The sequence below is a fragment of the Neodiprion fabricii genome, chromosome 7 (genome assembly GCF_021155785.1).
Source record: "Neodiprion fabricii isolate iyNeoFabr1 chromosome 7, iyNeoFabr1.1, whole genome shotgun sequence".
NCBI lineage: Eukaryota > Metazoa > Arthropoda > Insecta > Hymenoptera > Diprionidae > Neodiprion > Neodiprion fabricii.
This window is the reverse complement of record NC_060245.1, coordinates 16,793,141-16,818,767: the sequence shown is the minus strand read 5'-3', so window position 1 is coordinate 16,818,767 and position 25,627 is coordinate 16,793,141. Positions and strand designations below refer to the sequence as shown.

The window sequence follows — 25,627 nt, the reverse complement described above, 5'->3', positions numbered from 1 at the left end:
GTACAACTATGAGAAAAAATCAGATTTTTTGGGCAGGATAAGTAGTAATTACAAAAATGTTGAAAAATTACAATATATTACATAATTTTTTGAGAATTTTCGAAATGTTGAAACAGGCTACACAAAATTAACGAAAATAAAATAGAATATTTCCTCATTTACTGAGGGAACCAAGTAAACGAAATTCTATAATTCTGGATCATCTAATAGCTTCTATCTTTCTTATCTCCTCTTTTTTTGTGATCTATTCCAATTTTACAGTACGCGGCGTATTATGAAACGTTTCGGTTGATTTTTCTATGAATAATAATCTGTGAATCGTATTACAGCGAAAGTTATAACACTTGGGACACTGAGTATCCCATAAGTGCAAAAAGTATTTCATGTAATCACGATTGGCGGACTTTTGTGTACATTCTGTATAATATGAATTTATTTCTTTATAATTTTTTTTTTTTTTGTTTTTGGTTGCACATTTTCCTGCAACTGCTGCTACGGAATATCTGCGGAGCGAATGAATCACGTTCAATTTTTACACAAAGTACACCAACGGAAATATAAACGACGAGGGTGATATGAATCTTAATATTTTCGTAGTTGTAGGTTTGTCTTTATTGATTCCTGTGTATATACGAGGCGTTTCGGAATAAACGGCGTAGTACGTTCGGTTGCCTACCACCGAGCGGAACAAATATCGGTAATACAGACCTACTGAGTTATCGGTACGTGGAGCGTTTAATGTCCTCGCGAGTTGACTCCATCTGCTCGTATTGCCAAGTTATCTGGATTTGGCCGAGCAGTTGTTTCGTTGCTTACAACCATAGACATAGCGCATGGATTACGCATTCGGGTCGAAAATCGCTCGGTCGGTAAAAAAAAAAAAAAACAGAAATGTACGAGGCCAATATCTGTTTCTTTCTAATCAGAAACGTGACTCTCATATTAAGCGCTCCTAGCGTGACATTTTTTTTTCAACAAAGGATAGAAGAAAGACATTGATTTTTCAGTACGGAGGATATATTTTTCTCATTATATCTATCTTATCAAACGACAGTTTCTTTCCTTTGTTCATTATATCAATTAGATATTTATGTCAATGTATTTGAATACAATAATTTAACCTCAGGTTATCCATGCACTATGTCTTAGATGTTTACAAAAGATGCTGAAGGGTTTAGTGATCGGGTAACGGAGTTACGTTAAGGTCATGTAGTACCACTACCCTTACCGACAGAGCAAAATCAACCTTTTTCTTGGTATATGAATATAATTCCCGTACGTTCGTTTGTTTATTTGATGCCGGAATAAAACGGGTGAGTTTGCTCGGTCGGTAAGTTTAGGAGTACTACGTGACCTTAAAGTGATTAAATGCAACATACCGCGGCGTTTACTCGAAAACACTCTGTATCTGCATAGACGTATTTGCATATATGTATAAGAAAGAAAATAGCGCAGAGTAAAATATTTCATACGTATGAATCGTTGGATACCTGCATTTACAAAAGGAATAAATACGTATTTGTATAGTATGTATATACATGTATTATATGTATAACGTATACGCTGCGTTTCGTTTGGCAAACTCTAATACGTCGAGCTGGCTGTGCGAAGCTGAAGAAATACAGAACGGGGAAAAAAGGAAGAAAAATAAACCCGAGTCCTGCTGAAAAAGAGATCAACAAAGCGGCCTGGCGCAGAGAGAGAAAAAGAAGGAAAAGCTTCTTCGTGAGGATGCACAGTGGGAAAAAGAGACAAATATAAAGTCGCAAGGAGGGAAATTTTCCGCAGCTTCTGTAGTGAAACGAATGAAACTGAAAATGAAAAGAAAAAAGGAATAGACAGCGGCGAAGCTAAACTTTTCGAATCATTGAACTTGAAATAAAGGCTAAAACTTTTCTACGCACTTCTTCAGATTTAACACGCGACGCAAAGTTGAATCAAGTAAAATAGAAACATGAAACTGTTATTTATGGGGAAATTTTTTTTAACTAGGCCACTTGTTGCAAAATGGTTTCGGAAGTTTTTCAATATTTTTTCTCGTATCGAAACTGTTTGGATATTTCTTGCTCATTCCTATAAAGAACCGTCGGAGACTCCCGCTTTTTGGAAAAATTTTGTATATCTCGACCACCATATAATTCGTACCGAAAAAGAAAAATTATAAATAACTTTCGATGCAGTTTTGACCGTAATTTTATTCACACCTATGATTCAATCAATTTTAATACATCTTTGATTTTCCTGGAAATTATAACAATTTTTCCTCATATGATACAAAAATTGTGATCCAGGAGTAAAAGAAATTAATCAGTTTTTCCAATCTTACGTAACATTCTTATTCACTCACTTGCGTTCGTCAAGATCGCAAAAAAAAATCCCGAATAATAAAGCGATCTAGGAAATTAAACGAAGCAAATTCCTTCTGCAACGTTCATTAAAAGATTGAAAAACTTCTGCTGGTCGAAGAAGATAAAATACCGGAAAGTATTTTTTTATGATTCTGCTGATATGTTTACAGAAATTCAAAAAAAAGTAGTAAACGAATATTCGCAAAATGGTTTGAGTCTAGTTTAGGATTTTCCATTATACACCATGTGTAAGTAATACGAGAAAAATACTGACGATATACGGAGTTTCGTGAAAATTCAGGGTAAGATTTGAATGAAAACTTCTTTTTAAAACTTATTGAAACTTTCAGTCGATTGCCGAGGTAGCATATCACAATTTTTTTTTGTTACCTTATCTCGCCCTCTCTCTTTTGTTAAATTTTTTTTTCAATAATGTGAAACTTTTCAAGACAGATCCGTTGTTTCCGGATTACGCAGCCAGGGGCGGAAAATGCGTGGTGACAGTTTCTTGATTAAAAGATACTTGATCCCACCAAGCGGTCTTAACTAATTAGCGAAAGTCCAATTAGGAAGGCGAGTGAAAGGCACACTTTAAGCTCTGGCAGCTAATTGGCCCTGGCGGGGGAATTCCGACGATTTTTAGTCGCAATTAAGAGTGTATTCACTTTTTTGCTACCGTCTTTGATCCCAGAGATTCTTTCCTCTTCTTTTAGTATCAACTTTCGAATCGGTTTTTTTTTTTTTAGATTTCTCTGGAATACTGTGGGACGCAGTCAATGCCAAAAGTACGTGAATTGAGCAGCTGAGCAAAATGGTAAATAAACAAATGAATGCCAAACCCAGCAATTTTTAAAGCAGGGAAAATAAAATATTTAAAAAATTCGTTGCGTAATTCCGTAAATAACAGATCGGCGTACGAAAAAAATAATCATTCAAAACTTGATAAGAACGAGTCGAACAAACATTTTTTCTAGAATTTTCAGAGGATTTCATAGGAATTCAGGCAAAAAACACGGAAAAATATTTGATTTCTAATTTGTACGTTTTTCAAACGTGAGTTTATTTTGGACTACTGAGAAATTCTTTGAAATTTTGTGCGAATAAAATAAGCATATTGTATCACGATTAGAATACAATTTTCAGAATATTTTCAATGAGTTTAAGAATAGAAAAAAAATTTTTAAAAAATAAAAAATTTTGAAAACGTGACAGAAAAATTGTCGATGATAAATTTTCTAAGAGTTGATGGAATCCTGTCTAAAAGTGATCCATGTTTGATCGATCTTTGAAAGAAAACTTGATTTGTTCCCCCGACTTAATTTGCAGACTTTAATTACTTGGGCTATAATGGTTTACAAAAAGTGAAGGGAAAACAATGGCGTTACTTGAATTAAGCCATCATGCAAACGGCGAGAATCTCGGAATCACGATTTCCAGAGTATGAGATTTTTTCAGTTAAGAATCGAGCACCCTGTAGAAGGTGTGGATGTGCCGACGTCGTATATATTGCACACAGATAGCTGCCTTGCGGTTTTGGCAGGCTTCGCTTTGAAACGAACTCTAAGATTGAAATTGAAGCCCGTAAACATTTATTCGACGTAGATTCGCGCCGGTCGAACCGCGACTGGCAGGGAAATGAATTTTTGGATTAGTGATATTCTCTTCGAGGGGGTTGAAACGAGAGACGAGACGCGGAAATCGAGGTGTGATTTACTGAGAAAAAATTGACGACGTGATTACACGCTTCATGATAACTTACATTTTTTAAAGTGATTATTATACAAGAGAATACTCGACAAATAATTTTACCATGAATTAAATGATTTCTCACGATTTCTGAAATTTCATAATATGTCTCATGATTTCTAAGATTTCATGTCATTTCTTAAGATCACAAATAGATTTCTGTAATCTCAAATAATTCCTCATGGCTACCAATGATTAGTAACGCAGAATTTTACCTTGACATTACTGATTTCAGTGTAATTTCGGAACTTGAGGAGTCATTTCGAATAATGTTACTGACACCATGATTCCTCGAGTGAAACACCCCTTGGCAGAAATTCTCCTTTACTCCCTGAGTCCAGGATCCACTCAAGAATGAATGTGACCCACAGTCAGTCTCAAAAGTTATAGAAAGACAAAGAATAGCTTTAAAATCTGCAGCTGTGTTATATGTATCAATGATGATAAATGCGAATGAAAAAATTTGATATGCAATAGAAATCCTGAATCTGAGAAGATTCTAACAACACGATTAACTGAGAAATCAACAATTTCAAAGAAGTTTCCGTATGAAATTGAATAGATGCGATTTGATCTAATCGAATCCATAAATCATACATGATTAGACGTATTTAATTCTAATTATATCGACAAATTAAAAGTGGTTATACAAGATAAAATATTAGATTAGATAGACAAAATTTGAACCTAATAAGATGTAATTATGTACCTAATTCTAAGTAGATCAAATCGTATCCATTCATTTTTTCTAAGGGGTTTGCGATTCGAACTTTCGAAATCATTATTCTCTGGTGTTTTTGGTCCAATTGTAATGATCTCTCGGCTTATTTTGTTCGCCAAAGAGATCTCAGAGTGAATAAAGCTAGATTTGTGTGTACGACAGATGCCGATTCGTATAAAATTTCTGGAGGATTTTTTTTTTTGGGATTTTCCGTTTTTTTGTTCACCTAACTTTTGTTTCCGACTGTGGGTCCCGTTCGTCCTTAATTTGGCTGTATACCTTGCGCCCTTACGCCCTTGATCGCATGGGACACCACGGCGTTAGTCGTCGGATCGATCTTCGGCAATCCGCCTAATTGACACGTCTGCGGTGAGATTTTTATGGTGGAGGTATGCGTAGAATACGGATGTCGAAATTTCGCTTTGTTTGGTAGGAATTTTCGGGGCGGAGTTGAAATTCCGAATTTAAAAATTTCCGCTAACGCGCTAAATTCCAAATTTTCTGGTGGCGAAAGTTAAAGTAAAGAAATCTAACTTTCACAAAACATCAAAGTTTCGAATAGTCCGAAATCCGAGGTTCAAAGTTCCGAAAGTGCAAAGTTCTCGAAGGGCCAAATGCCGAAAGGGCGTAACTGAAGTATCCAACTTCCGAATGATCGAAGATTTTCACAGCTGTGAATTTCTGGCTCGAAGAAATTTCACCAATTTCATTTCTCTTTGTTTTGGATTTTCGATATTTTTACGTTCGGAATCCTGGTCATTCGGATTTTCGGTACTTCTGATTTTTTACACCCACTCGTTTAGTAAACTATGCTGCGTGAGCATATTTTGATTCTCGGAGTTTTGTTCCATCGAAACTTTATTTTTCAGAATTTTTCCCTATCGTAACTTGAATTTTAGGAATCTTGCATAAATTTCGGAACTTTGTGAGCCGTCGATTTTTCGACCATTCGATACTTTTTTGTTTCGCAAAAGTTTGATTTCTCTAGTTCAAGTTTGGCGACCAAATAATTCGGAAGGGAAATGAAAAAACAAGATGGTTCGGATAGTAATAACAATAACAATGAAAAAAAATAAAAAAATAAAAAAATACGCCCCTTTAAGCGTAATCCCAAAATGTGAAAGCTGCGTATGGGGCATTCCACGGCAATGACTCGAGAACTGCTCATTAACCTTATTAACACTATCGATAAGTTGCAGTGTTTTTGAAACGAGCATGTAAGAATTTAAACAAAAAATTCCTTCATGCAATTAGATTTAAAATTAAAAAAAAACTTTTTTCTTTGCTTTCGAATTCAATTTCCAAAGCACTTTTTACTTCTGGGATTGTTTGACCTTCTGCATGAAGTTCGATCTAGTTGATTAATAATCATTGCAGAATAAATTGAGAATAAAATGATACAAGTTTGAACGGACCAATTTTTGTTCAAATTTTCTAATCATGCTAATTCTACTGCGAAAAACAAAGACAGAAAAAAGAAAGGGTGAAGCATGTATTTTCCATTCGCATGCGTAGATTTCTGGGTATAATTATTCGGGCGGAACTGTTGGATTTGCGAAACGGAACGACGGAACTCTACTCTACTTTTGTAAGAATAAATCCACTTATTTATTAGATCAAAATTCGCGGTGCAGGAGCTTGGAAAGCGTGGGGGTTGATGATATAATCTTTTCAAGTGGGTCGCTGCGCTTTGTGGGAAAGGAAACGTGAGCTGCATGAACTGAGTGTGAAAAAAAAGGAATGGAACGGGGACGAAGGAACAAGAAAGAAAAATCAAAAAAAAAAAAAAAGAAATAAACGAACAATGCTCGGCATAGTTTTACCGCACCTACAGATTATTATACTCTACGTTATATTACAGTCCGTGAAATATGAGGAAGTCTGTCTGTTTAGAACATTTGCAGTTGTCGTATGATAGCAAATTTTTCAATATAAAATACGACGCAGGGTTTGTTTTATATTTGTAAATGATATTTCGAAAAATCTCAATGTTGACGATAAATTTTTGGGTGCAAAATAAATTGTCTCAAAGTTTTTCACCGCTTTGCGACAATAGATTACAAGTTATGTGAATGTATTTGATTTGATTTGCAAGAATTACCAATTTATACGAAATATGAAAATCTTAATATTCTTAAGACCTTTTGTTTTACACTAAATCAAAAATCACTTTAATGTTTGAAGAATCCTGCGATATTACCTTTTTTCACTCACCCAACTTTTGTTTTTCATTAGTAACTGTATTTCACTGACACTTCCCGAGCTTATTTCTTTGCGGATCATTTATCGCAACTGTCGTACAGTTTGGAAGCAAGAAAACTCATACAAGAAGGTGAGAATGTGTGTGTTTTATGACACTGAAGGTGCATTAAACTGTAAAGTGGAAACCAAAAGTACGAGAATTCGTTTGCGCAGAGAGAAAAATTTTCTGTAACCGTTAAATAGCGCGTAGCGTGAAAAGTTCCGTTTCGTATCACGGAATTTCCACACGAGAGAATAAAAGTAAATTCATCCCATATTTCCTCCTTCCTTTATTTCACTCACGGTGTTTGCCTTCTTCCTTTTTTTCTTTTCGTAACTTTATCCTTACGTCAAATTTGGCGACACACAAGAGCCGGGAATATTGTCCCATGATAAGGTGGTCTTCGAGAGTCCTTTAAATTATCGCGAAAAATGATAAAGGACCCTCTTACTTCTCAAGTTAATATTTAACCCGGCATTCGTTCGGCTTTCCGGAATGGAAGAAATATGCACGACGTAGTCTGTGGGATGTACGCGTTTTCGCCCTTGACGTCGACGAGGGTATGTAATCTCCCGAAATTTACGAGTACGACGTTTGTTCTGTTATACGCGTGTTAACAGGTAGCGTGCAAACCTACAAGCAGGCTTTCATGGAAAAAGTTGTTCAAACATGGCATGCTGGGAAAACGGGAGAAGAATGGGAAAAAACATACACGAATACAAAAAGGGATGATTCGAGTAGCTTCTTTTTTTTTTTTTTCTTATACGTGTTTGAATTGTGCGAGATAAAATATTTCCAAACATTTGAAGAAGAATTTACAACGAAACATTTTACAAACACTTGTAATTCGGCTGTAATCATTTTTTGGAGCATCGTCGGATTTGAAAGAAAAATTACAGATCGGCGCTATTTTCCAATCGCAAGATCTGGGGATGGGAAAAATTTTTCAGAAACCCGATAGAGAAACATCAAATTTTTTTGATCGATATGAAATCAACGTGATATGAATGAATAGTGCCCGGATAAATATGTATTTAAAATTACAAAATATGTACGTATGATATATAGATTTAAAAACTAACGTATCGAAAAGAATATGGAAAATAGAAACTGCAGTTTCTGGCTCCAGGCGTCATATTTTGTGTATAAAACCAAATAAGGAATCCGGGCTATGGATTACTGACGAGTTATCGATAAAACATGAAAAATGAAACCCGCCCAGGAATGTTCTATGTGAGAGATTAAAATTTTGAGAATTTTTGGGGAATTTTTAGACCGTTCAAGCAATGTTTTAGTCGATAAAAAAAAAATTAAAAGTGCTAAAAATATAGAAAGAAGAATGAAGGTCCATCGTGGGACTGGTCATGAAATGCTTGGAAGAAAATACAGTTTTCGTGAATTTTAACCCTGAAACGGTAACGGGGGGTGAAAAAACACCCGACGTGATTTAAAATACGATGTAACCGAAAGAAGGAATTTACAAGTTTCGGGCGTTTTTTTCACCCCCAGTTATCGGAATTGGTAAAAAAAAAAAATAACGTTACCGTTCTAAGGTTAAAAAAGGTCCTTTTCAAAATCACTCTCAATATGGATTGGACAAAAAATACAAAACAATTCAGGGTACTGTATCAGAGTTGGGTTAATTGCAGAAAAGTTTTTGAACGAAATCAAAAATGGCGAGGTTCAAGACGTTGGTTGGATTCGCGTGGAATTCCCCGTATAAAATTCGATCCGAGACTCAAGTTTTACGGTTAAATTTTCGTTTCCTTTGGAATTGGAATTCACAATGTAAATTCGTCGAAGATGAGAGTTTTTCCGAGATTGGCCTACCTTGTGAGGATCCAAGGGCGGGGGAGCCGCGGATGGTCGATGATGGACAGACGCGACCCATCCTAAGCTGCTGCTTCGACGAGTGGCCATTGCCAACGACCATTATCACAGTGGTACCGTTCAGTGTTAAGAGTTTCTCCGTTGTCCCGTGGCTTTCGGATCACGAGGCACCAGCCACCAAAGCTCAGTGCCTGTAACCAAAAAGCATGAGCAGAGATTAACGACAAGACGAACTGAAGGAAACACTCGCGTTATGAGGAGCAATAATCCCTGCAAGAAAAAGACCGCGAGACATGCCACGGAATAATTATAGCAGGGTTTGTGGGAAAGGGTATCCGATTGCTTGTTTTTGGGAGATTTATTTATTTTCTCGGATAGCGAACTACAACATTTCATGGTAATTACACGCTGCTGTATATGGACAGAAAATGATGCTGAGGGGTTAATTTGATTACGGTTACAAATATCGTAATTTGATCACAGATAACACAGAGCTTGGGAGAAGATCAGAAAAATTACAAAAAGATTACGCAGTTTGACAAATGATTGCAAAGAAGGTTACAAAACCAATGTTTAGAATGTCGCTGGAATGTCCGGGATTAAAAGAATGTCACGAAGAATGCAAAGGGATAAATAAGATTACAAGAATTCGTAATGGATTACATGAGATTATAGGAGAATGCCAGGGTTACAGGGATTCCAATGATTACCAAGGATTTCAAGGACCTCGAAGATAGCGTGAAGAGTGAATAGGAATTACCAAAGATTTCAAAGAATTACAATGGATTGAAAATATTGCAGGGATTTCGTTGGTTGAAAAGATTGTGACCATTTCGAAGATCGCAAAAGTAACATGAAGATTGCAAAGGTTATCAGATTTTAGATAATAGATAATAGATTACAAAAAATTTTTAAAATTACCAGTAATTGCAATGATCACAAGGGTTTCAAGGACTATAAACGAAAACATAAGGATTGAAAAAAAATTACAAACGATTACAACGGATTAGAAAAATTACATAAGATACGGATCGTATGTACCTAAAATCTACCGACAATGATTTCCTTTTCACACGGAACTGTGATCGACATTTTTGGAATTTCTGCTATTTTATGAAATACAAAAAAAAAGATTCTTCTGTTTTTCATAAACTTTTCTGTTTCATTTCCATCCACGAACGAAGAATCAAGCACCAATCAACAATTGATCACAATCCAATTGCGAAAACTTACGTACACTGGGCTCAAAGATTTTACAAAATTCACTGATTTCAAAACAAGTTCAAAACACTTCCAATATTTTACTAGATTTTGTATTCAACTTGACGAGATGCGGTGGGACTTCATAAGATTTTTTCATTGTTCCATTTCCGAACATTCCGCGATAGAATTCGTAATTGGTAATGTTTCAAGGATTTAACGAGTCTTGATAAAATTTCTTGTAAGACTTGGAGAGACTTCACAAAACTTCGATAACAAGTTGAAAAAGAGTTGATAGAATTTTATGGTAATTCGCGATGACGTTAATTTGTAATGGAATCGACCGTGTTCCTGAAATTTGCTCCAACGCAAAAACCAAATAAAAAAAAAAACCAAAAAAAAAAAAATTAAAGGAATAAAAAAAACTTAACAAGTGTTGTAATATCAAAAAATAGAGTCATACATGGTATTTTCGAGAGATTACCGTGGGTTGAAGTGGCGGGTGAAAAACTAATACACAATGACAGTTTATTGAACAAGCGATGCTGATAACGAGAAAAAAACTTTCACCTCCGCAATTCGGATATTCTAATTTAAAGTTTCCGTGGAATGCCGGGAATTTTAGTTACGTAATCGTTGTTTATCCAAGTGATTTGTATCACGTGGTCGTTGCGAACAGCTGAGCAGGTGGCACCTCAACAACTGCCTAAAAATTAAATAAATTTCAAAGTCCTACGTACTCCGTGCAACCTTAAAATTTGGGACGAATCTTGTCGAAAATTCCGCGTTGAATAATGGACCCGTTGTTGAAGGGGGCTTTTTTCACGGAGGCTGGAATTATTTATTTTATTCCAACGAGTAGACATTCGAAACAGTATGATAGTACTAAATATAGGTGATGAAAAAAATAGTGATATCCATTTTGAAATATAAATTCAGATTCGTGATCAATGATTTAAAAGCCCTCAGATATCATATAACATGAAAATATGACGATTTTTTTGTTTTTATCCACTCTAATAGATCCACCATTATAAATTTTGCAAGTCTGACCATGGATTCGTTATCGGTTTTCCAAAACATTTCCGCCTATCAAATTCTACCGAAGTCTGAATATTTTTAGATTTTTTTTTTACCACATTGGATTTGCCGTTTTGGATTTCCCAAATCTGACCTCAGATTCGTGATCAGCCGCTTCGCAAACCTTCACGCACCAAATTTCATAAAAAATACGAATGTTTTTATTTATTTTTCTTCAAGCCCATTGAATACGCCAAATTCAGATTTTGCAAATATGACTTTAGATTCGTGATTAGCGACCGGAAAGACCTTACGTTACTAATTTTCATTGAAATCCATCCATCCATTCTGAAGATATGACAATTTTTATAAAATTTCTTGGAATGCCGTTGTTTAAATGATTCGAAAAGTACTGAACCGATAAAAGCCAAAATCTGATAAGTTCTAAGTTTGGAAAAGCTGCGTCGATTGAATTTAAAATCATGGAAATCCGGTAACTCGTTCTCGAGATATCGTCGGATGAAAAAATTGATCGCACACGCAGGCAGACGTCCAACCGAAAATGGTTGGAGGTGATTATCTACGTCTCGAAACGTTGAGATCTAGTTTTCACTCAAATTTTCATTTTCGGGTTGATAACAATAACTTCCGTGTTCCTCTGAAAACAGAGAAACGGAAAGTGAAAAATAAAGTAGTCCGTACCCGAGATCGCGAGAATGGTTAAGAATGGTCAGGTCCAGAATGGCAGACACGTACAACGCTGGATGAGCTGTTGCTGAGTAATAAATTTGATTCTCTCGGCACAGTGGCGGTAATTCCGCAGAGAGAAATGACGTAGCACTTGGTCTTTATTACAGCCCCGCTAAACTGCCGGCGGCACGAGGAATAGGTTACTTATGTGGGGGTAGGTTGTGTACGAATGGCAATATAAACCGAACCAACAACATGCACAAAACCTGAGCACGGGTATAACTGTACGGCACAAGTCACAAGGCACAAGGCGAGCATGGATGTATTCCATGAGAGCCTCGTGGTTCTGGCATACGGTCGATACTTTACGGTCCGAATGGTACACAAAGCAAGGAGTTGTTAAAAAGGCACAATTCCAGCGTGCACGGGTCGCCGGATTCCTACAACCCTCAATAAGTCAGGCCAACGTCATTTGACAAATATCCTTATCCCAGTTTGGGGATAAAACTGAAGCTAGCAGCCAGAGTTAGCAGCCAAACGTGTTCAACTTTTTGGAAATGATAAATGCAGCTCAGTTTTATCCTCGTAATTTTATCAGATTATTGGGGGTTCAAAATATTTCACAAGTAATTGTGATTTTTGGACTTCATTACCTTATATTCGAATGAACATTGCAACGTTTAGCTGCCGATTCTGGCTGCTGGCTTCAGTCTCGAAGTCTAGGATACCGTGGTCTTTGAAAGGGTCATTTATGAATTTCGACTGACTCACCCCCAAAATCAGTTCCAAATAGTTAAAAAATGATTCCCTGGTTTTAAAAAAATTTTAATCCAACTCTGATTCGTGCCCACAAGAAGATGGATTTGCTCGTTTAACCCTTGCAGATGCACGCAACGAATTTCGATAATATTTGGTACGGCGAGGGTTTTTTTTGGTCGTTGGTTACGAATCTGAACTCAAAATTTGACGGTTCAAAATCACGAATCTGACATGGTGGACCAAAATACAGTTTTAAAGCTCGCTGATTACGAATCTGAACGCAAAATTATGAAATTCAAAATGTCCCATCCAGTATCGTAGACTGAAAACCCAAGTCACTTGATGTTGCCACAGAAAAGAGCGACGCGCCGTTGAAATTTGAACCTTGTCCGTTCGTTTATTCGCATATTTAATACAGAAAGAAAAAGAGTGAGTTTGCTCGGTCGGTAAACGTAGGAGTACCAAGTGACCTTAAAGTAAAAAAAAAGCGAGCCAACCGATATTATTTTGCCTATTGATTGGTGTAAGTGAGCAAAATGAAATTCAATTTCTTTTTCCTTGATTGCATCGCTGAAGAAAACTCTTGGTTTCATTGGAATATCGCGGTGGAACGAATTTATGAGAAGAAATACAAGTAACGAAGTGCAACGGCTGATAGGGCGTAACTCCTATGCCTCACAATTTCCGCCACGCACTTTAGATCGGCAGTAAAGTTTACAGTTCAACGACACGCGAGAAACTGAGGGCCGAGCTTCCCCCAACCTGTCATCGAATGGCGGTTCGAGCTTTTCGCCATGCAGCCTCGCAGTGAAAGCAAACTAACCGTTTTGCACCCTCGACGATCAGGCGAAGACGACGGAACATTTCGCACAATTTTATTCCTTCCTTTTACGGCTTACTTCAGTTACTACAAGTGCCAAGGGCTGCATGGGATGGCTCGTCGGTTCGAAAACGTATTGCGAGAAAAAAGGTGGCGAAAAAAAGTTTGATAAAGTGTTGCTCTGTAAAATTTTGTCGAGTGAAAACCGAATCATTTTGGTAGAAGTGAAATTTTGCTTTTGAGAGTGCTCTCAATTTTCTTGAATAAAATCTCACTCATTTGCAAAACATTCGGAGAAAAAGTTTATAGAATTATAGAGCTTTCCAAATTTTCTTGGGTGAAATCTTATTTTCGTCGGAGTGTCTCCGCTCTTATTCCAAAAGAGTGACATTTCAACCCAACAAATCTAGAGAACGCTGAAAATAACTTAGTTACATTCAAACAAGCACTAATTACTCAAAGTAGTCCTAAAATTAGACCGTTTGAAATGAAATTGTAAGTTGAAGTAATTTGGATGACTGTAATATTATTTGCAACAACGAAACATCGATGCGAAATAACTCAAGCCATTGGAAGTCATTAAAAATCACTTGAAATAATTTGGTGCAGTTGGGAAAATCGCGCGGCAAATGTTGGAAATCATGGAAATCATTGGAAGTCTTGAATTAAACTCCAAACGATCTCAACTCGTTGATATACTACCAATTTCAGTCTCATCACGTTTTTCTATTGAATACAAGTTGAAAAAGTGATTTCCATTGACATCCGATGATTTCGAGTGAATTGTAGTAATTTCCTATCATTCTATCCAATCGGGAAATCATTAAAAGTTGTTTACCATGGTCAGAAATTGTTGGAAGTAAGGGGTAAGATTGGAAATCAAAGGAAATCGTGTAATAAGTAGAAGTCAATAGAAACCAATCAAAATCAATGTCAATGAATCAAAATCATTCAACTGATGGCTCTTCGGTTACTTGTAATTAAAACAGTCCTCATAATCAATAACGAAAATATGAAGACGATAAACTTCAACCGATAATCAGAGAAATCACCTTATTCTAACATATTTTAACCGAAACATACGTATAAGCTCGTTTGATTCCGATGAACAATTGTTCATTTTATTCGTAAATGAATTATCCAAAATTGGTCTGAACTAGATTTTGAAATTTTGTATTTGTTTTTTTTTCTAAACTAAATACTTTGACTGCTGAAAATTTTGATACATAAATCAATTGTTCCACTTCTGAGCCGTAATTGCAAGATTTGATCGGTACCTACTTGTTAAAATAACATTCCGAGTGTCGTACAATATGCTAAAAATTTTTTGTCCCACCAGCGATAGATTCCGCATATTTGTTAGTTACGGAACTCCACTCAACGAAAGTACTCTATGCCCAATACACAATCTCCAAAGTCTTGGAGGGAAAAAAAAAGACCTTGTCCTTGATATTTCAATTTGAAAATATTGTAGAACTCTAAATAAAGCTCGATACCGTTTGTTAGGATGTCTAGACACCTTGCAGCGAGGCTCCTAGAAACTGTGTCAAACTTTTCACCTCCATTAATACTTGAACTCGGGCAATTTTGTTCGTCTTCTATTATATATCCGCAGTAGTTAACACGAGTGATTGAATTCAATTATACACGCGGATGAAATTCACATACATAAGTATCACACACACGAGTTATCGTCGTACGTGAGATGATTATGTGTACATATGAGCCAAGGAACAAAGCTTTACGAATCCTCTCACGACTCGTACTTTTTTTCCTTAATTTTTTACACCTTTTTTCCTCGCCATTTTCAGTCAACAGTGATTGTCTGGCAACGCGTGTTCCCATTTTACGTATCCCGTTCAATCAATCACCCGATAGCCTCGGCTGCCGGCCGATATACGATGGAGTAATTCTTTCAGGAAATTCAGATGGCGTATACTTGAATAAATTCGAATACGTTGAAGGATTTATAAGACATTCGAATCAGCGCTGCATACAAATGCCGGGGTGTTCATTAATGCATCATCAATTTAACTTCAGTTTGGGGAAAAGTCGAAGCATTCTAATCTCAACTGTGTCACTTATGCATTAGGCGCAAAGTTGTCTTTTACTTTTTTCTAATCTTCACCGTAATTGCAAAATCTTACGATCGGAAAATGAGAATTTCAAGTATCACGTGCCCGTTAGTGTTAAACTTGTTGTAATCATAAAGAAACGCCGTTTAAGGGGTATACATTTCACGACAAAAGAGTGTTAAAAAATTCACAGTTCTCTGCTGATGCGATATTGGACCCCAATAAAGCGCGGAAGCTTTATTTTCCACGAAACGAAGCGTGAAAAAAATCGGCATCGAAATCCGAATGAGGCACTTGGTGAGGTTTGACCGATTTTACGTAAAACTTCCCTGTTTTGACTCGAAGCCAGACATGCAAAGTTTGATTGATGTGTACATTACACGACTGTAGTTTGTAGTTTTTTTTTTTTTTTTTTTTTTTTTCCCCCTCTGGCTTGTTTTATTTTTCAATTAACCGCACAACAACAATCAGTTGCAATCCCGCATGCTGTATACACATACGCTTTACATCGATCGCCGCTTAATTGACCGTAATTACAAAGCTTCTGTGTATATTTCACGATAGTGTAATTGTGGGTATCTAATGTTAATTGCTTGGCATATTATATCTGATCCATTAAATTGAACTTTCTACAAATACCTTATTTTTACATGCAGACTTGCCGGTTATATTTATTATTCCTCTTTGCACGTGGGTACAGGTAAAAAATTAGCGATAAAGCTCTGCTTTTAGCACGAACACGCACCGGTTTTTTAACCGATTCGGAATGATAGATAACACTCGGGGATGTTTAAAAAGTGAGCTGCTGATTACTGTGTCTAGATATGCGGTACAATTTCATGGACAATATAACGACGATTTAATGGTGGACAAATATGTTTCCGATATTCGTCTTATTCGAGTTCCATTAAAATGCGATGGGTCAGGTGGTGATGGTCATTCTGTATGCGAATATTGATCATTAACGACACTTGTGATCGATGTCAAAAAAATTACACGCGTGCTCAATGTTTATAATTATTTGAAAACGTCAAATGAAAATGGTTGCCGATCTCTGTCTGAATTATCCTCTAAACGTTGAAATTTCGTCGAGCCTTCAGCCGAGTGGACGAATTAATTGAATTGATAAACAAATCACGATATTATAAGACTTGTAAATATATCGTAACAATGAAGCTGATGATTGAATTGAATTTTAAAAAAAAAAAAAATCTCGCCTCAATAATACGAACGACAAATAAAAACCTCAGTGCTGTAAAGAGAAAATTGGGTTGATGATAGTATTGAAAAAATCACATTGTTGTCCTGTAATTTATAAAATTGTATTGTCAGTCATAGTTCGAATGATCACAGCTCAATTTGTTTTTTTTTTTTTTAAATAATTCTTCGGATATCATATGAGAGAGAGATTTTTCGAAGCGTCAACATTCTTTCCACTAAATCATAAACTCACAATGCTACCTATGATAAATATGTATGATGATTTTTTAAACAACGCTTTGACCTAAACTTTAAGAAAAAAAAACCTGAATTGCAGAATTAATTTACAAACAGCATGAGCTGTAATTTATTACAATTGGATGAATGAAATGTTTTTGTTAGTGAAAAATATTGCAGAATATATTAATTCTTCAAAAATAAATTACAATAGAGTTTTAAATAAAATCGTATTCTATTGTTTAAATTTTTTTCCGTACAACAGACATACCGTTTCAATCACAGTCAATTTATTCAACTTTTATAACGTTTCTCGATCTAAGTTTATTCGATGATTTTTTGTTCATGCTATTCGGCCAATGCTTTCAATATTATAAAAAAACGCGTCACCGTATCTCATATAAAAATGTCAAGTCAATTTCGAGACAGACAGATAATGTGAAAAATTTCCACCCACGCTAAAGTATAGTGTATACATCTTTTTTCCACGATAGTTTAAAAATTCATCATTGCTCTGACTTTGATTTCCACCCGTGTAGGATAAGAATAGAAAGATACTTTCGGTTAAAAGATGATGTTTTCGCAGTGAATTGGATGAATTTATACTTAGCGCACGGGCAGGAAACGCAGAATTCGTATAATAATTCGATATTTGACGTTTGTTTTATAAACGTTTTGTAAGATTTTCACCCACGAGTGTGTGTGAGTGTGCTTACGTATTTGGAGCATTCCATGAGATCTCGATCAAGATTCGGAGTCGCTGTCTCAGATTAGTTTTATAATTTCTTGTATGAAAGCACATGGCGAAAAACGCAATTACCATTTTTTCAGAATTTTTCAACCCAGCGTATCAGGAGTGTGATTTAAAAACTTAGAAAAAAAAAACACTTTCTAAAATTTTTTAAAATATCAAACAAATGTTATAAAATATAATCAAATTTTTGACAGCTGTTAGAAGATGGAGATTTCATAAGTCCAAAATATAAATAAGAAAAATAAAAATAAAATCAAAAAAATAATTATTATTATTGCATTGCATTTATTACATAAGAATGATCATAAATATAATATCATGGGCCGAAACATGTCTATTCAGAGAATTACAGGGAATTGAATATAAAGTAAAATATAAAAGTTCAATCCAACAATAATAATTTTTATTTACCTTTATTTTCCTGATTTACCCTTTGAAGTTATGAAATCTCCATCTTCAAATATGTGTCAAAAATTTTCTTACATTCTGTAAGATTTTTCTGAATTTTTTCAAATTTTTGAGAGTGGAGTTCTTTTTTTCAAGTTTGTAAATTATAGGTACTTCAGATACACGAAGTCGAAATATTTTGCAAAGAAATTGTGATTGCGTTTTTCGCCATGTACTTTGATACAAAAAATTATAAAACCAATCCGAGACATCGACTTGAAATCTTGATCGAGTTATCAAGGAATGCCCCATTTGTATTTCCACGACTCACAGACACACTCGGTTGAAAATTCATTTACGAACGGTGTTTACAGATATGAACAATGCGTCGAAGCGCCCTTGTCGGTCTATATTTAAGGCGAATGTTACACGAACACACGTGTGTGCATTAAGCCACGTCATTGCGGCTGAGAAATGTACCTACAATAATTTATTATACAGTGAGCGAGCCACGGTTGTGTATAAAATTATTAAACAACTGACATACCTGCATAATACGTGTAACATAGTGAGAATTTGATCATCGGGGAAATGAATTTTTACTAGATTAAACATAATTTCCAGTTGACGTTTGTTCGTATATCAATTCTTTGGATGGAAGAAAAGGTAATAAGATATTCCATTGTCGCCATTTTTGAATACTTGTTGATAGTAACTTTTTGTATTATACTCAAATGTGTGCCTAGTAACTTCCTTAAATATTATTATTCTATTAACTTTTCTTCAAACCAGATGGAAAAAAAAAATTGTCGAATAACTGCTTTCTCTTGTTTTTACAGTGGTGTTAGCCCTCAATTTTCGGACCGTCGATTTTGTTATTGTTTGTTTGAACACGAAAAAATCTTCCCGCCAAATTTATTCAACTTGGAGATAATTAAGATCCGCGTATATTAACTCTTGTTTCCGATCTGCGAGCCACCGCGTTGCCCCATTTAAATTCTTGGCATTATTCCCACCCACGTGATCAGCACCTGCTCGTCATGGACGAGTGCAAACTCCAATTAATTCTCTCGGCAAATAGCGCGGAGAGTTTTAATCTGAAACCGCAGAACATATAACCATAACCTCAAATTTTACATTCTCTCCTGCGAGTAATCAACTAATCGCGTCTGTTCTGTTTGCTCAAACATTCCGTGTGAAAAATTTTCTTTTCAATTATACTACACGTATAATCCCAAAGCATCTTCATACAACGAAATAAGAGATCCGAATTTCCCTCCTGTTTGGTTAGCAACGAAATAAAACTATGACGCAATGTGTATCAACCGCCATTTTTCCCGCCTAAACAAAAGAAGATCAGGATTTTCAAAACAAGCGCCACAATAACACGCTGCCGATATAACTGAAACCCGGTAAACTCGTTCAACTCGATAGTTTTACGAGTACCGTAATTACGATCGAAAAAATATATTCACTCTCGATTGTACTTACGGAATTAAGGTATACGGTAACATGATTTTTTTTTTTTTTTTTTCATCGATATTAAAGAAAAAAATAAAAATAAAAATTGCGCCAACGTTAATATCAACAACAACTTTGAAACTCACCTGCGCAGATGACGGAACTATAGAGGGAGTAAACGTGCGTGATCCGAGAACGGTCGACACGTTGAAACGGGGACAACGCCCACTCGGAGTGTGTGTAACATAGATATATAAAGAAAAAAGAAAAGAAACATGAACGAGGTTAAAAAAAAAAAAAATTTCTTCACACTGTTTCGACTCGTTCGCTGCGTGTCTAAAGCGCGACTCACGTAACTCGTGCGGTTCAGCTTTAGGTTTGCAGAGGGCCCGGAGCGATTCTCTACTCGCTGTCTCTACGCGCCTGACTCTTGCACGTTTATTGTGCGCGTGAGCCACGAGCCCCGAGGCTTGTCGAGGGTGGAAAGAATTCAAAGAATGGACAGGTCTGTGTGTGTGTGTGTGTGTGTGTGTGTGTGTGTGGGCGTGTGTAAGTCAGGGAAAGATAAACGAGGAGGAGAAGAAAAATAAATGAAGAAAAGAAGATGGGTGGGAGAGGAGCTGGTGCGGGGGTAGGGAGGAGAGCGTAAGACAGAGAAGCGGAAGAGGAAAAGAAGGCGACGAAAGGAAGACCCGAGGAAACGACGTAGACAAGGGATGGAAACGCCCGGCTGCACAAGGAACGATGCCTGGCAACCGACCGCCACACCGGCTGGTTCGTATATCGACTGAGTTGAAACTCCGAACGCTACGTTATTCAAATTCCCGCCCCTTCCCGCCAGTTTGCCGTTTCCACTTTCTCTTGTTACGTACGTCCATTTCATCCCACCGCTGCCACCAACGATTACGGAGGCTTTGGTACCGCCACACCTTGACAGACGGCCGCTCTTCAAGAGGGTGCATATTGCGAGTTGATGGGTGAAAAAGTTTGTGAATTTTTTGGATTTTTTCACTTGACGAGCAACAGTTTGTAACAATTTGATTAGAGCGTGTACTATTTGAAGAAAATAAGAAAGTACAGTTAAGCAAATTTTAGTTCCACATTCAAATCACTTTTGTTTGAAAATTTTCATTTTTGAAACTGAGGTTCGTTTAATTGTTATTTAACAATAAATGTTTAAGAAAATAGGGAACTTTTCTTACAGTCCGTAATGTCGTTCCTGCTTCTAGAAAAGAAAACTTTATCTAATGAAACTATTTTCTCTGTCATTAGTTACGTGGAAGAAATCAAAATTTGATATCTAGAACCCAGATTCAAAATTTGTGTTGACCGGTGTAGTTTGACTAATTTAGTGAACTTATAGGTGAAGGCTTGACCTCTGTTGTTACCTTGACGATGGGTGTCTTCACCAACACTCGCTCTCACTTCTACAATAATGACGGAACAACGAAGACGTGTCTAAAAGTATTAATTGAGTAGTGAGCTTGAGAAACGAAAAGTTCGATCGATATCTGATTCATAACAAATTTTAACGTTCATTTAATTTATCAACAAATATATTTTACAAACAAGTAAAACAAAATGATGAAAACAGAAAAATTTAAGTTGGTGAAAAACGAAACATTGCAAATTTAAACCACGAAACGAGATAAAGAAAGGTGACGAACTCCTTGGGATTTTATTGATAAGTTGTTATATATTTTTATTTGTACTTGGAACGTGATTCATTTATTACTGTATACTGTGTGCAAAAATATAATTCACATTATTTGATCGAATTCATTTGTTTGCTTTTCTTTTATTGTAAATAGGAAAAAATAGATATTATTCGTTATCGAGTGTTAATATTCTAATAAAAATAGGCACTGCGTAATAAATACGTCGTCCGTTAAGTTGAAATTGAATGGGATTAATTTTATTCAAAAGTATGTATATCTAGCTTGATTCGGACAATTTTTCGTTCGACGATACCTGCAGAATGGATGAACGGATTTGGATGATTTTTGTTTTAAGCTACGCAACTTTTTTTTTAACTTCAAACTGTCTACATTTTATATATTAATTATCGGACACGTACTTTTTGACCTACCCAATGTCGAAATTTAACAAAATGCAGAATTTCGTTATTTTCTTAATGTTTTATGGATGCGGAAAGTATCCTGGCGGGAAATTCTTAGGCTAACCACATCAAGGACAGCCAGATTAACCACTTTTTAAAATTAGAACAAGTTACAGGAAGCATTGTTAATGACTGCATGGTCATCCATTTCTTTCGATGACATGTCTTACAGTATTCACGATACATCAAAAACGACTCAGCAATTTTTCTTTAAATTTTGAGATATTTTTCCCAGAAATAGGTAAAAAATAAATTTCTCTGAACAAAATGGCAAACATTTGAACTGGAAGTTCGATGTTTCATCCAAAATTCACGATGCTTTTATTTAATGAAAAAAATAGGACGGAAGAAAATGATAGTCGAAGAAAGTGGGATCGGGCAGACAAAGAGGATAAAATATCGTAGAATACTGGTCCACAATGGATGTGGAATTTTTTTGAGCTACAAAAACGTCGCCGATCGAAATTCAGATACGAAACCGACGAGTGAAAGACTCTGACAAATATATTGTATTTTCCATTGAATTCCGACTGGTTTTTGTATATCGTTGGCCATATTGCAACAGTTGTTAGTAATTGATAAATCTGATTTTGAATTCGAAATCAGCTGGATTAAAAACTGCCAAGTTCCAACTTACCAGATGTCATTCCAAATTCGTAAAGGAATACTTGTCCGTTTAATAGTTTTTATCTGATATTTCAATTTTGTAAACAAGAACTCCAGAGTTAGGACTAGAGATACGAAGAAAATCTTCGAAAATTGACTTTCATTAATTGAATGAAATATAATGCATCGAGGATTTTCCCTATGTGTCTGAACTAAAATGTGAATGCAGCGAGAAATAGATTAATTCAAGATGTCTACCAATTCTTCATTTCAAAATTCCCCGAGTATTCCAGGAGTTTCCTAGCTAAATTTGAAAGTTGACATTTTTTATCTGGCTGAAACAGGGTTATCTTTTTGCATTCTGTGAAAAAATATCTCACGATTTTTTCTTAATTTTCATGCATCACGGCTTTTGAGCAATAAATTTTTACCGATTTCTAGATTTTTATACGCAGTTTTTCTATACTTGAATAAGTGTTGAAAAATCGACAAAATGAAGAATATCGAATTTTCAACCGAATATATTCATTTCATTCAAATAAAAATATAAACAAAATTTTAAGACTCGGCGGGGATGTAAAAACCTCCAGGAAATCGCCAAAATTCCCCGAGTTTCAACAAGTTTCCGCGGTGAAAAAACGTTCCACAATAATTTAAGGAGTTCAAGGGTTTTCCAAGCTAGTAGATACCCTGATTATTGTTATTATTATCTAAAACACATGATCTGGAATTAAAAAGCTAGCATTTCTCTCAACTTCAGCGATTTTTTTGCAAGTTTACGATTATATTGCGCTGCGAAATCCGTCCAGATCATTTCATCAGATCCGTCCTGATTCACCTAGACAAGAATGTTCGACACAAATTTATTAAGATAGAATTTACCAATTATTTGAAAATAATAGGTTAATAAATGAAGTAATAAAACTGACTAGGTACCATTCTATTCTGCAGTTACATTTAGATAAGCAATCAAACAATGTTTTGCATTATGATTCTGGGAGTTAACTATCGACTATCGACTGGTTAAAAATAATATGCAAATTGGATTCCTGTGCAACGTTTACGAGTCGAAATAAACCCTTTGGCGTATTCTTTTGATCCGCATTTTAACGCATCAATAAATAAATACAACACGAATTTAAATCGACGCTGTAATACCCAATGAAGGTCATGTAGCAGTCCTACCTTTACCGACCGAGCAAAGTCTCCCTTTATCTTTCTGTATTAAATTGACAAATGAAAGGAGAGTGTTCAAATTTCGACGGTGCATCGCTATTTCGTAGCGGAATTGAGGAAAGTCACTCATATCGGACAAATCGACGAAAAAATTTGGAGTTTTTTACACGTCTTCCCATTTCTACATTTCCTGTATTTCAGGGGTTGAAAGTGTGTAGTTGAGATAGACTCCGCAATTCTGAAAAAAATGAGGAGTAAAATGAGCAATCGCGAAACTGTTTTAATGAAGAAAACGAGTTGACTTGCTGAGTCGGTAAGGGTAGGACTGCTACATGACCTTAATTATCAAGCATTATTCGTACATGATATGCCAAAATAGAAAAAGGTCGGCCGTGATTTATACTTCAAAAATTGCATTCGAACATCATTAACTTGAAAAATATCTGAAGCAATTCATTTGCTTAATACAGGGTTTTAAAAAAATGAAATGTTCGGATTATTTCAGACGAACAATCTTGGAGAAATAAGTGAAGAAGTAAAAAAGTAAAATAAAAATATGTCAATATTTTTGTACAACAATGTATTTCAAAGATGAGTAGAACAGCTTGCGGTAAAATGTAAATTTCTACCAACAATTTATCTCCTTGTTAGTAATACGCATATAGTATACCTGCCGTGTTGTACTTCACTGATAAATTTGTCGGATAAAATTCTCTGATATGCGATAAAAGTGAGGCAAGGTAAATTCTTTCACTCCCTGCTACACGTGCGGCTTTTCGGTACGTAAGAAGCTTTTTCATTCTCTAACAGCTTGATGATCAATAATCGGGGCTAGCAGCCGGTTAAAGAGGCCGATATTTCTTTTAGCTTCATATAAAGCTCAGCTTAGTCACACGTGTAGTCCTTTTTTGTACCATCAATAATTCCGGGCAAATTGTTCCGTCGTTAACGAAGTTTCGACGATTCACCGGATAGCTTTAATGTCAAATAATGTCACAGCTCTTCGAACGATATGCTCACCTTTAATCTTATCTAATGGGTTGTACTGTAATTTTAATGCAACTTCGCCAACTGATGATACTTAATGTTTAAACTTGGATCGGTGGAGCAGCTAAATTAGGAAAAATTAACAACGATCTGTCTTAAAGATTTAAATACGTACAATATTAAAGTACGCTTCGGAAATTCACAGATTTTCTCTGACTGATATTTCACAGTTGTTGAGAAGGATATTTTTAATTTTTATGATTCATAGTTCGTTTGAAAGGTGAATTTCAAAAGAATTAATTGATATCACAGAGAACCGGCTAATGGTGGGAACGAAGCGGCAGAGTAAAAATGCTGACTGGTTAATTGTTTTAATTCGTTGATGGCGCGCCGACTTTCGAGAATAAGATCCAACAGATCCGTTTATGGATACGGTTAAGGAAGAGACTGATGCAGAACGGGAATAAAAGGAAGTTGAAAAAAGTGCGTGCGGGAGATCCCATGGTGAGCGAGACGAATGCCCGTTTCGACCAAGTCACCAATTAATCTCATTAATGGAACGATGAACGACGTCTGCAGAGTTCAAGTCTGAAGCCACCACTCAAGTGTCTTGTAAGTCTAGCCATTAGGATACTTTGCTCGAAAGAAAGATATATATATGATATATAAGATAAGATATGCACGTAGAAACAAAAGGCTAAATCGAATGGTTGCTCAAAAACAAGAAACCTACTTCAGTGATATTGTAGAAAATCGTCTTGTAAATAAACGTCGTGTGATTGATTAAATTTACTAGATGTTTGATCACTTCCGGTGATTTAATACGAAGCATCGATATTTACGCTCTTGTTTATGATTCCAGTACCTTCTATTTGCGCATTTCGAAAGAGATCGACGTAGCTTATACGAATACAATTATCTTGTCTTATAAATAGTCAATGTACGACCATCTCGTGATAATAAAATTTACAAGAAGCATCGATTTTTGGCCAAACAATCTCCCTGAAATACATAAAAAAGTTAGAAAAAGCGAGACACGCATTGAATAGGATGTTATAGTCAGTCTTTACCGACAGAGTAAAATATTACTGTTTTCTACTATTATCAAAGCCTACGCAGCATTGGCGTGAAAATACCAAAGTCAGCGCCAAGTGCGGCATCTATACACGAATAATGCGTAGTTTTTGATGATAGTAGAAAAAAAAAACAATATTTTACTCTGCCGGTAAAGACCGACTATAGCATCCTC

General features: G+C 35.8%; 1 protein-coding gene across 1 annotated transcript in view; it reads right to left on the bottom strand.

Moving 5' to 3' along the window:
• Positions 1–25,627, bottom strand: part of LOC124186069 — a 102,450-nt gene that overhangs the window by 17,908 nt on the left and 58,915 nt on the right. The window contains exon 14 of the mRNA XM_046577433.1: positions 8,888–9,078. Coding sequence (XP_046433389.1) covers positions 8,950–9,078 — 129 coding nt within the window. The 3' untranslated portion in view covers positions 8,888–8,949. The remainder of the gene's footprint in view (positions 1–8,887; positions 9,079–25,627) is intronic.